Genomic DNA, 15,248 nt, shown 5'->3' with positions numbered 1-15,248 from the left:
CCAAATACTTCCCAAAACCTTGCACCCCAGTTCCTGGACAAGGTTTGGTAAAAAGCCTCACCAATTTGCCTAGGTGACTACAGACCCAAACCATTGGATCTGAGAACAATGGAAAAGCATTCAGTTTTCTTACAAGAAGACTTTTAATAAAAATAGAAGTAAAGAAATCACCTCTGTAAAATCAGGATGGTAGATACCTTACAGGGTAATTAGATTCAAAACATAGAGAATCCCTCTAGGCAAAACCTTAAGTTACAAAAAAGATAGACAGAAATAGTTATTCTATTCAGCACAATTCTTTTCTCAGCCATTTAAAGAAATCATAATCTAACACATACCTAGCTAGATTACTTACTAAAAGTTCTAAGACTCCATTCCTGGTCTATCTCCGGCAAAACAGCATAAAGACAGACAGAGACCCTTTGTTTCTCTCCCTCCTCCCAGCTTTTGAAAGTATCTTGTCTCCTCATTGGTCATTTTGGTCAGGTACCAGCGAGGTTACCTTTAGCTTCTTAACCCTTTACAGGTGAGAGGAGTTTTCCCCTGGCCAGGAGGGATTTCAAAGGGGTTTACCCTTCCCTTTATATTTATGACAGATATTCCTTCTGTTTTTGTGGAGGAATCATCACATCCTATCTTCAATATTTTGGGACAGCGTCTAGTCAATGAGCCTCACTTCCCTTGTTAGAGGGATTGCTTCAGCCAGCAAAGACAGCCTGTAAAACACTCTCAACCATTCAGTCTCTATGTAAAAAGGCAGACAAAATATATAAGTTCCTTCAAGAAGGACTTGCTATGTTTCATACTCATCCACCTCCTAATTTGTTGGTGTTTGAAGTGGGACTTCACAGATCAAAAGGAGCTCAAGCTCACTCTACTCCGTTGGACAAGAAAGGGAAAAGGCTGGACGTGTTAGGAAGAAAAATACTTTCTTTAGCTACATTAAACATATGCCTATCTGACTCTGAAGCTGTCATGGCTAGGTACCAATACCATCTCTAGAGCAAAATGTCCTCTTTTCTTCGCACTTCCAAGGGAACACAAACAGTGTCATTCAGTCAAAATGGCATTTGATAAATGTTGCGAAGCAACAGTTGAGAGTGGCTTTTGACTCCTCAGATACTTCAGCAAGATCAGTAGCTTCAGCTGTCTCACTAAGGAGACACACATGGTTAAGATCAGTGGGACTTCCTCGTGAGACAAAAATGGGGCTAGAGGACCTTCTATTTGAAGGAGAAGGACTGTTTAAACCGATGAACCACTAGAGAAAATGAAGGAAGGGTACACTTTTCAATCCCCCTACGTCAGTATTACTGACCATGGATGCATCTACTCTGGGATGGGGAGTCCACCTGACCAACCAGTTGTTGGTCAGAGATCACTGGTCAGCAAAGGAAAAGAACTTACACATCAATATTTTAGAATTGATAGCAATCAGACTAACTCTAAGGTCTTTTCTGCCTCAACTCAAAAACAAAGCCATTCAGGTAGTAAGAGACAATATGACAGCAATATGACAGACAATATGACAATCGAAACAGTACTCCAGGGGGAGTAATAGCCATTAATGGACTTAACCTCCATGAATTTATCCAGTTCTCTTTTAAACCCTGTTATAGTCCTAGCCTTCACAACCTCCTCAGGCAAGGAGTTCCACAGGTTGACTGTGCACTGTGTGAAGAAGAACTTCCTTTTATTTGTTTTAAACCTGCTGCCATTAATTTCATTTGGTGGCCACTAGTTCTTATATTATGGGAACAAGTAAATAACATTTCCTTATTCACTTTCTCCACACCACTCATGATTTTATATATCTCTATCATATCCCCCCCCCCCCTTAATCTCCTCTTTTCCAAGCTGAAAAGTCCTAGCCTCTTTAATCTCTTCTCATATGGGACCCGTTCCAAACCCATTCTGGAACAGCCTTCTCAGGGGAGTGACTGAAGTGGACACAAAAAACCTCACTTACTTCAAGACTGAGCTTGATAAATTTGTGGAAGGGGTGGTATGGTGAGACTGCCTTCAATGGCATGTAGGTAATCTGCAGCTGCTAGTAGCAAATATCCCCAATGGCCAGTGATGGGACACTAGATGGGGAGGGCTCAGAGTTACTACAGAGAATTCTTTCCTGGTGTCTGGCTGATGGGTCTTGCTGAAATGCTCAGGATCCAACTGACTACCATATGTGGGGATGGGAAGGAATTTTCCCCTGCGTCAGATTGGCAGAGACCCTGGGAGTTTTTTGTCTTTCTTTGCAGCATGGGGCACGCAGGTCACTTGCAAGTTTCAACTAGTTTAAATGGTGGATTCTCTGTAATTTGAAGTCTTTAAATCATGATTTAAGGACTTCAGTAATTCAGCCAGAGGTCATGGGTCTATTACAGGAGTGGGTGGGTGAGGTTCCATGGCCTGCAATGTGCAGGAGGTCAGAGCAGATGATCATGATGGTCCCTTCTGGCGTTAACGTCTATAAGCCAGAAGGCAGGTCCTGATTCAGCTTACACTGTCTTGGGGACCTGATGAACCTGAAGAAATGGGTACTGGGTTTAGTATTTTGTACTCTTCCTTATGGTAATAGTAGGGATATATGCCATATTTGATCCTTTACCCTGATTATAAGGTCAATAGCTGCCCTTATCTGTATGTCGTCTTTGGGATGTCCATAATTAAGCATCAAGCATTCATAGTAATGATTTGTATCACTTATTTCTTAATTCCTATATGTAGAATCATAGGATCATAGAGTTGTAGCCCTGGAAGGGACCTCAGGAGGTCATCTAGTGCAGTCCCAAGTATTATCTCGAGCATTCTGGACAGGTGTTTGTCTAACCTGCATTACAAATCCCCAATGACAAAGATTCCACAACCTCTCTAGGCAATTTATTCTTGTACTTAACCACCCTGACAGTTAGGAAGTTTTTCCTAAACCGTCCTTGTTGCAATTTAAGCCCATTGGTTCTTGTCCTATCCTCAGAGGTGAAGGAGAACAATTTTTCTCCCTCTTCCATGTAACAACCTTTTATGTGCTTGAAAACTGTTATCATGTCCACTTTCAGTCTTCTGTTCTCCAGATTAAATAAACTCAATTTTTTCAGTCTTCCCGCATAGGTCATGTTTTCTAGATCTTTAATCATTTTTATAGCTCTTCTCTGGATTTTCTCCAATTTGTCCACATCTTTCCTGAAACGTGGCACCCAGAACTGGACACAGTACTTCAGTTGAGGCCTAATCAGCACAGAGTAGAGTCAAAGAATTACTTCTCGTGTCTTGCTTGCAAAACTCCTGCTAATACATCCCAGAATGATGTTTGCTTTTTTTGCAACAGTGTTACACTGTTGACTCATATTAGGTTGTGATGAACTATGACTCACAGATCCCTTTCTGCAGGACTCCTTCCTAGGCACTCATTTCCCATTTTGTATGTGTGCAACTGATTGTTTCTTCCTAACTGGAGTATTTTGCATTTGTCCTTATTGAATTTCATCTTATTTGGTCATCAGACCATTTTCTCCAGTTTGTCCAGATGATTTTGAATTTTAATCCTATCTTCCAAAACACTTGCAACCCCTCCTAGCTTGATATTGTCTGCAAACTTTATAAGTGTACTCTCTATGTAGACCATTATCTAAATCAAAGGTCCCCAAACTGTGGGGTCCTCCCCAGGGGGATGTGGAGGAATGTTTCAGAGGGGCACGGCTGGGGCCTTGGCCAGCCCCCATGGGGACTAGGTATGGAGTGCCATCCAGTTCCTCTCCATGCTGACTGTTACTTATCACTTTATTATCTTCTAGGTGATTGCTAATTATGTGCTCCATTATCTTTCCAGGTCCTGAAATTAATCTGACTGGTTTGTAATTCCCCAGGTTGTCCTTATTTCCCTTTTTATAGATGGGCACTATATTTGCCCTTTTCCAGTCCTCTGGAATCTCTTTTCCATGACTTTTCGAAGATAATAATGGCTCAGATATCTCCTCAGTCAGCTCCTTGAGTATTCTAGGACGTATTTAATCAGGCCCTGGTGATTTGAAGACATCTAACTTGTCTAAGTAATTTTTAACTTGTTCTTTCCCTATTTTAGCCTCTGCCAATGAAAATGAGGTAGGATCATTCAGTCTAACTGCTTAGATACTGCATAGCAACCTAATTGCTAAAGGCTCCCCTTCCCCAACTTCTTTCTTGCAGAATCCTGTGGTGTAGTATATCTATTTGTGGTTACTCATTTGTCTCTGAGAATGACAGTGCAAAATAACTGTAGATCAGATATCTCCTTAGTCCTACACTAGTCAGCTAACTCACAGCCTCTAGTGTACAACAGACCTAATAACTCATTTGCTTATGTTTATATATTTTTCCTCCATGCATGTTCCTAATACGCTAATAAGAAATACACTCCATCTTATACTTTTATAATGTCATTTTACCTCTAGCAAGCATAAAATCACCCTTGAGTCAGTGTCATAGGTCATAAAGTCAGGTCAGAGATCAACTGGTGAGATATGCTTAGATGATCCTACCTGGTGATCCATGCCTTGTGGTCCAGAAGAAGGCAAAACCCCCTCAAGGTCCCTTTCAATCTGACTTGAGAGAAAATTCTTTCATGACCCCAAATCTGTTTGACCCTGAGCATGTGAACAAGACAAACCAGCCAGGCATCTGAGAAAGAAGAGTGTCTGTCTGTATCACCTTAGAGCTCTGGTCAGTGTCCTGTATCCAGTTATGGCCGTCTCTGAAGCTCTGAAGTATGAGATTTTATGATGGTCATTGTCATAATGTAGAGCTGCTGGTGTTATGAGTATATTGAAGGCAATGCAGAATTTACTGTTCTCTCTATGGCCCATGAAGGAAGGGAATGAACAGGGGGATTAGTAGATTCAGACTCTAAGGCCAGAAGGGACCACCACAACCATCTAGCCTGACCCCTGGAACACATGTAGCATTTCTCCCAGCAGCTGGATTAAAGCACATCTTTCAGAAAGATATCTAATCTCCTTTTAAAAACTCCAGGTGATGGTGAGTCCACCACCTCCCCTGCTATGCTGTTAAATTGTTTAATTACTGTCACTAGTAGGAAATTGCATCTTATTTTAAGGTTGAATTTGTCTAACTTCAGCTTCCACTTTTCACAGAATGATAATGCCATATCTGATCTCTCAGTCCTCTTCCTCAAAGGAAACCTGCACAACACCTTCAAAAGATAAGCCTGGGAACTTAAATTCATAACTCTGCTAGACACCAGAAATTATGGACTTTATAAGGACCAGGGCTGGCCCTAGACCAAATGGCGCCCAGGCGAGGAGCATCTTTGGTGCCCCCCTCCATTTGTTAAACTTTTGAATACTTTATTTTTTTTATTGCATTTGTAGCCCATTTCACGACTTTGATGCATGATTTATCCCTGTCATATAAGACTATAAATTTTCACGCTAGGATGTGTAAATCTGTATTTATTTATGCCACATTTCAGTAAATAAAAAAATCCATTTCCACTAAGCTTATAGAAACTTTTTAATTTTAAGAATAACTGAAATGTACTAATACCAAGAAATTTAGGGAGGAATCATAGAATCTCAGGGTTGGAAGGGACCTCAGGAGGTCATCTAGTCCAACCCCCTGCTCAAAGCAGGACCAATCCCCAATTTTTGCCCCACATCCCTAAATGGCCCCCTCAAGGATTGAACTCACAACCCTGGATTTAGCAGACCAATGCTCAACCCAACTGTGCACCAACATTGGTTGGGCCAATATTAAAATGTGTTACAGTAGGTGACAGCCTTAGAATGTTAACCCTAGTCCGTTAGTTCAAAAGGTCGCATTTCTTGCCTTTGCCCTCCCGAACTTAAGCATGGCGTCAGAGAGATCAAAAGACTAGCCAATAACATTTTCAAGCGATAAAATAGCAAGTGATGTCAGTCTCTGGTCGGCCATTGTCAATCGAAGATATGTTTTAATTAGCCTGAGCTTCGAAAAGCTGTGCTCACCACTTGTGACTGTGTCTAGCAGCGTGAGTAGAATCCTCAAAGTGTCCTTCAGCTCTGCATCATGAATGAATTGGAGAACTTGGAGGGGAAAGTGCTTCCCATGTGGCAAAATGTGACACATGTCCAATTTGATATAGAGGCCTTTATCGAACATTCAAACATTCCCCATGTGTCAGCGTCCAGTAAAGGTCCGTACAATTGTTCAAGAGTGTTTTCCTGTCTGCCTGTAGCTTATAAGCCCCTTCCTCCCCCGCCCCCAGTGTTTTCATGGTGTTTCATTTATTCAAACCTTTCTTCGATGGACACTCAAGCAGTGTGAATGAGCGACCAAAAAAACTCCCTCTTGAATTTTTCTTCCAAGATTCCCATCACCTCATCTCTGCCCTTGTAACCAAACTGTCTCTTCTTCCGATAACATGAATTTCCTTGAAGACGGGCCCAACTCCTAAGTTTTTCAGCCCTGGTGATCCACCAGTGCCTGCAAGATCATGGAGAAGTATCCCTTTCGGTTGATGTACTCTGTTGCAAGGTGGTTGGGGGCCAAAATTGGGATATACGTTCCATCTATTGCCCTGCTGCAGTTAGGGAATCCCGTTGCCTCAAAGCCATCAACTGTTTTCTGCACATTGTCGTGAGTCACAGTCCTTCATGGTAGGAGGCGATTAATGGCCCTGCACACTTGCATCACGGCAACCCCCAAGATGGACCGTGATTTGTGACTGATTGGTAGCAGTCTGGAGTTGCCAGTTTCCATACAGAGATCGCCACTTGCTTTTCCTCAGTGAGAGCAGCTCTCATTCTTGTGTCCTTGCACCACAGTTCCAGGGGAGAACTCCACACACAGTTCCAGGAAGGTAGATTGGCACATCCGAAAGTTTTATAGCCACTGCTCATCATCCCATACATGCATCATGATGCGATCTCACCACTCGGTGCTTGTTTCCTGAGCCCAGTACCGTCAGTCTACTGTGGCAAGCTAGTTCATGAATGCCAGCAGCAATCTTGATTTATTTGTTTTCATGGCGGGCAGGCATCACCAATTCACTCTCTGTTTTGAATCTCTGCTCATGAAATACTGCAGGACCAGCTGTGTTGTGTTCATAATGCTCATCATCAGACTGGTCAGCAGATCAGGATCCATGCTGCCAGGCAGAGATGGTGGGCACATAGTTTACAAGGATGGTTGGAAAACAGCACAAAATGAAGTAGGAAGCCCATGGAATGGTGGGATGGAAAGACCTACATCACGGGACGGCAAGCACGTCTCCATGATGTGCCATGATCCGTTCCCAGAGATTTCAGTGGCAGAGGGTGGCGAGTTGCACAGTGGGATAGCTACCTAGAGTGCAACGCTCTCTCTGTCGTTGTAAGAGCGACGACTGTGGACATGTTCCACCAACACAAGGAGCATTGTATGGACGTGCACAACCGATGGCATTAAATGACTTATGATTATCGATATTACTTAAGTCCACTTAACTCTGTAGTGTAGACATGGCCTCGCTCTCTCTGCTATCACTTAAATATTGTGGACCACGTTATCAATACTCAGTGCCCATAATTGGGGCCATATTTTACAGTGCTCAGTACTCAACAGCTTGCACTGTGTCACTTCTGGCAAGATTTTCAGAAGAGCTTTTTTAATATACTGAACTTTTTGAAAATCCGGCCATTTATTTTGCTGTCTAAATTGGAGCTGAGCTCTTCGTTAATAGAAATACGTCCCTTTGTTAATCTGTCCATTTCTTCCTAATTGCATTTTTACTATGTCTTTTATTACTATTAATGCTGATAGAACACTTTGTAATGTATTTGCAAAACACCATAACAATCATTCTATATTTAAAACTTTACAATCTGAACATTTTAATTACCAAGTTTTATATTTGTGAGTGAGCTAGCCAACCGGCAGTTTTCTTTGACATTTTTAAACTTCAAAAGCCTTGTCAGGTCAGACAGAGTAAATCTTTTGGCTAGTATTGCATCCATATTCTGCTTAGTTGAGGTTAGCATCTTTCTTTCCATATATTTAATGAATGGATATCAAGCCGTGAAATGTGTCCCCATATAATTTCTTGTGACATATTTATAACTCCATGAGACATTGCAAAGATTTCTCTTGACTCTTTGATGAAGATTCAGCAGCTTTCAAAAGTCTGGTTACATGTTTTTTTTTTACCCAGCTTAACATAATTAAAATAAGATTTCTGTGTTCACTCACAACCAGATGTGTCTCCTGAGTTACCCTCAATTGGCAGAGCTTGGAATTAAAGGTTATTTCTTTTCCTTGGATTTCTGACAGAGGAAGTATTTTATACAGCTCTAGAAATAATTCAGGATAGGACATCAACAGAATTTGAGCAGGGCAGTGCCTTTGGCGATATGGGAGTGCCAGAAAATATTTTCTTTATATCTGGAGCTGGGTGAAATTTTTGGAATGAAAAAACAACAACAACCACCAGTTTTGAGTTGACCAAAACTATTTGTGAATTTGGGTCAAATCTGGCAAATAGTTTTGGCCAAAAAAATGAAGAAAATTTTTGAAAAAGTCAAAATGTTTTTTTTTTTTTTTTTTTACATTTTCAAAATAAAATGTTTATACTTCTAAATCAACCCTACCCTCAAAAAATTAATTTCAGGTTGAGCAGAATGTTTTGACTCAAATTGAACTTTTTCAGGTTTTTTTCTTCATTTCTGTGAGAAACTGAAAACATTTCTGGTTTGGGGTTTAACCCGAAGTGAGGACTTTTTTTTCTGTTTCTGCATTTTTCAGTTCTGCCACTGAATGGAAAATCAGTTATTCCCTCAGTTCTATTTCTATCCCAAGCCCTTTAGTTAACTACCCAAAGTATTGATGAAGACTGTGTTGGAGATGATAATGAAGTATATGGTTCTTTTGTTTTTTGAGATTTAGATGTTTTATCTGATAGTGGACAGTTCCTTCCTATGTGTGTGGGATTTCAATCTCTAGCTTAGTGTTTTACATTTTGGTTTGTCTAGTCTACATGCTATAATTTGTAGAGTTTGGTACATTTGGAAGAGAAATATTATGAAAGAGATTCCAGTTTAAAGAAAATTCTCTAACAGGGATAATTCTGGACCATATCCGCAATGTAATGATTTATTTGGACATATCACTAGAATTGTTGTATAAAACTGTTAAAGGATTTTAAGAATTGTTATTACTCTATCTCTTTTTAGTCCCAAAATATTACTATAATAGTGTGTCCATAGTGACACAAATTTACCTTATTTTCTGACTTATTTTTGTAAGTGTCATTTCTAACGTATATTTCCTTGCTATACATTTTGTGACTCATTTTTTATTGATGGGAAATTTTAAGCTTTTCTACTTACCCAGAATTCCACTCCTTTTAAAAGGGACTGATTGTCAAAATATTCTTTATTTCCTGCTTTCTATGCTGGTAAGAGTATACAATACCCAGGGTCTGGACAGTGGAGAGGAAGGAAGCTGGTGAGGGTGCTAACTTGGGACTTAAGAGACCAGGGTTCAATTCACTGTTCTGCCATAGACTTCTTGTGTAGCCTTGGACAAGTCACCTTGGGTACATCTACGCTTCAGTTAGACACCCATGGCTGGCCTGTGCCAGCTGATTTGGGCTCATGGGGCTCAAGCTAAGGGGCTGTTTAGCTGCGGTGTAAATGTTTTGGGCTCAGGCTGGAGCCCAGGTTCTAGGACCCTGTGAGGTGGGAGGATCCCAGAGCTCAGACTGCAGTTCGAGCCCCAACTTCTACATTGACACATGCCATACCTGGGTGTCTAACTGCAGTGTAGACATACTCTGAGTCTCTCTGTGCCGCAGTTCCTTATCTGTAATGTCAGGGCGACTTCTTACCTCTCAGGGGTTGTGATGATAAATATGGTAAAGACTGTAAAGTGTTCAGTTACCACAGTAATAGGGCGGTGGAGGCTTGTGAGTACCTGAGAAAACAAATTAATACATAAATAAATTACTCTTTCTGCTCCATTGACTGAATATAACAATTTTTATTGTATATTCAAATAGGTGGTTGAATCCTTTATTTGTTACTGGTCACAAACGAAAGCTTGAAGAAGATGATATGTATAAAGTGCTGGCTGAAGATTCGTCAGAGAGGGTTGGAGAGGAGTTGCAATGGTAAGGAAAAAATCAACACTTCATGTAGTCACGTCTTCAAAGAGGAGTGCTCTGGGAGGAAAACATATACAGTAACTCCTCACTTAACAACATCCTCCCAGTTAATATTGTTTCACTATTAGGTTGCTGACCTATTCGAGAACATACTCCCTTAAAGTCCTGCAATGTTCCCTTATAACGTTGTTTGGCTCCCCCCCATTCTGCCCGCCTGGTGCTCCTGCTGGGGAGCGGAGTCGGGGTGCGGGGACTTGCCCTGCTCTGCCCATCCAGCATTCCAGCCAGGGTTCAGGCAAGCCCCCGCGCCCCGACCACGCTCCCTGGCTGGAGCACCAGGCGGGCGGAATGTGGCAAGCTCCTGCACTCCAGCCCCGCTATGCCCCTGCCTCAACCAAGCTTCACAATCATCATTGGTGAGTACAGTATTAAATTGTTTGTTAAAAATTATTTAAAACTTATACTGTGTATGTATATAATGTCTTTTGTTTGGTGAAAAAAATTTCCCTGGAACCTAACCCCTATTTACATTAGTTCTTATGTGGAAATTGGATTCGCTTGACATCATTTCGCTTAAAGTTGCATTTTTCAAGAACGTAACTAGGACAATAAGTGAGGAGTTACTGTAAAAGAATTTGCATTATTATCTTTTCTTCAAAGATGCTTCATTTGAATGGCACTCTACAAAATGCCTGGAATCGAAGATTCTGTACTCTGACATTCCAGGAATTATATCTTAATAAAGCAATTCTATGCTGTGGTAAAGATATATTATCCAACTTTCTCCACTTATAGAGACAGGGGAACAAGTCTATGCTTTCTACGTTTTTGCTTGAAAAACAAAACAAACTGAATTAGTAGGGGCAAAAACATTCCCTTAGTAAAGGTGAAATATGCCACTGATTGATAGAGAGGGTTTAGCTGTACAGGACATCTAAGGGCTTATCTTCATTAGGATTTTTTGTACTGGTATAAAGAAAAGGAGTACTTGTGGCACCTTAGAGACTAACCAATTTATTTGAGCATGAGCTTTCGTGAGCTACAGCTCACTTCATCGGATGCATACTGTGGAAACTGCAGAAGACATTATATACACACAGAGACCATGAAACAATACCTCCTCCCGCCCCACTGTCCTGCTGGTAATAGCTTATCTAAAGTGATCATCAAGTTGGGCCATTTCCAGCACAAATCCAGGTTTTCTCACCCTCCGCCCCGCCACACACAAACTCACTCTCCTGCTGGTAATAGCCCATCCAAAGTGACCACTCTCTTCACAATGTGTATGATAATCAAGGTGGGCCATTTCCTGCACAAATCCAGGTTCTCTCACCCCCTCACCCCCCAGGAACCTATCCTTGCAACAAAGCCTGTTGGTAACTGTGCCCACATATCTATTCAGGGGACACCATCACAGGGCCTAATAACATCAGCCACACTATCAGAGGCTCGTTCACCTGCACATCCACCAATGTGATATATGCCATCATGTGCCAGCAATGCCCCTCTGCCATTTACATTGGTCAAACTGGACAGTCTCTACGTAAAAGAATAAATGGACACAAATCAGATGTCAAGAATTATAACATTCATAAACCAGTCGGAGAACACTTCAATCTCTCTGGTCACGCAATCACAGACATGAAGGTCGCTATCTTACAACAAAAAAACTTCAAATCCAGACTCCAGCGAGAAACTGCTGAATTGGAATTCATTTGCAAATTGGATACTATTAATTTAGGCTTAAATAGAGACTGGGAGTGGCTAAGTCATTATGCAAGGTAGCCTATTTCCCCTTGTTTTTTCCTACCTCCTCCCCAGACATTCTGGTTAAACTTGGATTTAAACTTGGAGAGTGATCAGTTTGGATGAGGTATTGCCAGCAGGAGAGTGAGTTTGTTTGTGTGTGTGTGTGTGTGTGTGTCCCGGGGGTGTGTGTGTGTGAGAGAGCCTGGATTTGTGCTGGAAATGGCCCACCTTGATTACCATGCACGTTGTAGGGAGAGTGGTCACTTTGGATAAGCTATTACCAGCAGGAGAGTGAGTTTGTGTGTGTGGTTTTTGGAGGGGGTGAGGGGGTGAGAGAACCTGGATTTGTTCAGGAAATGGCCCACCTTGATTATCATACACATTGTGAAGAGAGTGGTCACTTTGGATGGGCTATTACCAGCAGGAGAGTGAGTTTGTGTGTGGCGGGGAGGAGGGTGAGAAAACCTGGATTTGTGCTGGAAATGGCCCAACTTGATGATCACTTTAGATAAGCTATTACCAGCAGGACAGTGGGGCGGGAGGAGGTATTGTTTCATGGTCTCTGTGTGTGTATATAATGTCTTCTGCAGTTTCCACAGTATGCATCCGATGAAGTGAGCTGTAGCTCACGAAAGCTCATGCTCAAATAAATTGGTTCGTCTCTAAGGTGCCACAAGTACTCCTTTTCTTTTTGTGAATACAGACTAACACGGCTGTTCCTCTGAAACTTGTACTGGTATAGGTCCAGTGGTATGAGTAGGCTTGGCAGAACTTGATTTTTTTATAACTTGACAGTTAATATTAATGTTTGTTTTTAAACACTTCGAAAATTTAAATTGATAAAAATAAAAGTCATGCAAAATTATGGGTTTTAAGCTTTTTTCAGTTTTTATTGATTGTAATTTTTCACAGCTGTGGGAAGTTATGGCAGGATCAGACAATAGGAGGGATCAGACAAGAATTATTTAATGACCGACTGAGATTTTAAAAGTTTAAGCTTTATAGCTGTTAAAACACAAATTATCAACATCACATGTGTAAGTTTACAAAGTAAGTATGCCTAAATCAGGCTTCTAAGTTTTCAAACAGCATTTTTCTTACTCTGCCTATCTGTAAATTTCTGTTGTTATCAATGGAAATATTTTTTTGTTGGCTTGTGTATGTAGGGTGAAATCGATTGGTCTACTGACATTTACTGAAAAAATCTAATCCTTCCAAGCGTAGGTATAAATATCCTTTTTCAAGGCAGGCTTAAAGGTTAAGCGAGTCCATTCCAGATATGTGCCAGGATCATGTACCAAGAGTGTATCTTTATTATAACATGTTTTAAGAGAATAACTGTTTATGCAAGTAATTTTCTTTCTTGACTCCTACAGGAACCTCATCAGTACCTCTGTTATAGGAGAGAGGTTTTTATTATATAGTAACTTGAAACAAGTAGTGTTTCAATATATCTGCAGAGGGCTTTCCTACTGAAAGATACTCTCCTCTCTACCAGAGGAGTGGTGGCATGGCCTCTTAACTTCCTGCTGTTACATGAGGTGAGGCAGCTATGGAGGAGGTGGACAGAACCTTCTGAAAGGTCTAATTGTCACTCTTAACTAGATTGGGAGCAGGAACTTCTCTGTAGAGGAGAAGGAGCAAGGAGAGGCAACAACTTCTTTGATCCTGAGTTAGCTAGAGCAGAAGTAGTAGTTAAATTGATAATCCCTGTGGAATGCAGCATTTAACATCTATTCAGCAGATCTTTGCAGAATTCCAAGAATATTAGCATAGTAGAACCTAATTATGGTGGAGGTGAATATCAATTTGAGCGTGTTCTCATTTTAATCAAAGTGAAAATCCACTGACGTGCCTTGAAGAGTTCAGGGCTTACACTGTAAAGGAGGGTGAAGTCTTTCCAGTGACTCTTGCAATAATTGCACTTCCTTCCCATGTGGTCAGGAAAAATGCTTGCATAGACATAATGGCATATTTAGCAGAATCTATGGGTCTATGTGTGCATTTTCACTTTCTATTCTACTTGACAACACACAAGGAGAATCATTCGTAAATCATAGAATCACAGAATCGTTGGACTGGAAGGGACCTCGAGAGGTCATCTAGTTCAGTGCCCTGCACTCATGGCAGGACTAAGTATTATCTCGAGCATTCTGGACAGGTGTTTGTCTAACCTGCATTACAAATCTCCAGTGATGGAGATTCCACAATCTCCCTAGGCAATTTATTCCAGTGCTTAACCACCTTGACAGGAAGTTTCTCCTAATGTCCAATCTGAACCGCGCTTGCTACAATTTAAGCCCATTGCTTCTTGTTCTATTCTCAGAGGTGAAGGAGAACAATTTTTTTCCTTCCTCCTTGTAACAACCTTTTATGTGCTTGAAAACAGTTGTCATGTCCCTCCTTAGTCTTCTCTTCTCCAGACTAAACAAACCCAGTTTTTTCAGTCTTCCCTGATAAATCATGTTTTCTAGTTTTTAAATAATTTTTGTTGCTCTTCTCTGGACTTTCTCCCATTTCTCCACATTCTTCATGAAATGTGGCACCCAGAACTGGACACAATACTCCATTTGAGGCCTAATCAGCCCAGAATAGGGTGAAAGAATTACTTGTGTTTTGCTTACAACACTCCTGCTAATACATCCCAGAATGGTGTTTGCTTTTTTTGAAACAGTGTTAAGCTGTTGACTCATATTTAGCTTGTGATCCACTATGACTCCCAGATCTCTTTCTGCAGGACTCCTTCCGAGGCAATCGTTTCCCATATATATGTGCAACTGATTGTTCCTTACTGAATTTTATCCTATTTACTTCAGACCATTTCTCCAGTTTGTCCAGATTATTTTGAATTTTAAACCTATCCTCCAAAGCACTTGCAACCCCTACTAGCTTGGTATCTTCCGCAGATTTTATAAGTGTACTCTCTATGCCATTATCTAAATCATTGATGAAGGTATTGAACAGAACCAGACCCAGAACTGATCCCTGCGGGACCCCACTAGATATGCCCTTCCAGCTTGGCTGTGAACCATGATAACTACTCTCTGGGAGAGGTTTTCCAACCAGTTATGCACCCACCTTATAGTAGCTCCATCTAGGTTGTATTTCCTTAGTTTGTTTATGAGGTCAGTAAAACCATCTGAAAAGCCTTAATAAAGTCAAAATATACCCATCTACCTCTTCCCACCATCCACAGGGCTTGTTACCCTGTCAGAGAAAGCTATTGAGTTGGTTTGACATGATTTATTCTTGACAAATTCATGCTGACTGTTACTTATCTCTTTATTATCTTGTAGGTGATTGCTTAATTATTTGCTCTATTATCTTTCCGGGTACTGAAATTAATCTGACTAGTCTGTAATTCCCCAGGTTGTCCTTATTTCCCTTT

At 41.0% G+C, this 15,248-nt stretch overlaps 1 protein-coding gene across 3 annotated transcripts in view; it reads left to right on the top strand.

Annotated features, from left to right (window-relative positions):
* Positions 1–15,248, top strand: part of ABCC4 (ATP binding cassette subfamily C member 4 (PEL blood group)) — a 205,787-nt gene that overhangs the window by 16,125 nt on the left and 174,414 nt on the right. For all 3 annotated transcript variants that reach the window (XM_048853377.2, XM_048853385.2, XM_075129321.1), the window contains exon 2: positions 10,007–10,117. In XM_048853377.2, coding sequence (XP_048709334.1) covers positions 10,007–10,117 — 111 coding nt within the window. The remainder of the gene's footprint in view (positions 1–10,006; positions 10,118–15,248) is intronic.

The sequence above is a fragment of the Caretta caretta genome, chromosome 1 (genome assembly GCF_965140235.1).
Source record: "Caretta caretta isolate rCarCar2 chromosome 1, rCarCar1.hap1, whole genome shotgun sequence".
In the NCBI taxonomy this organism is placed as follows: Eukaryota; Metazoa; Chordata; order Testudines; family Cheloniidae; genus Caretta; species Caretta caretta.
This window is presented reverse-complemented; position numbering and strand designations above follow the sequence as displayed.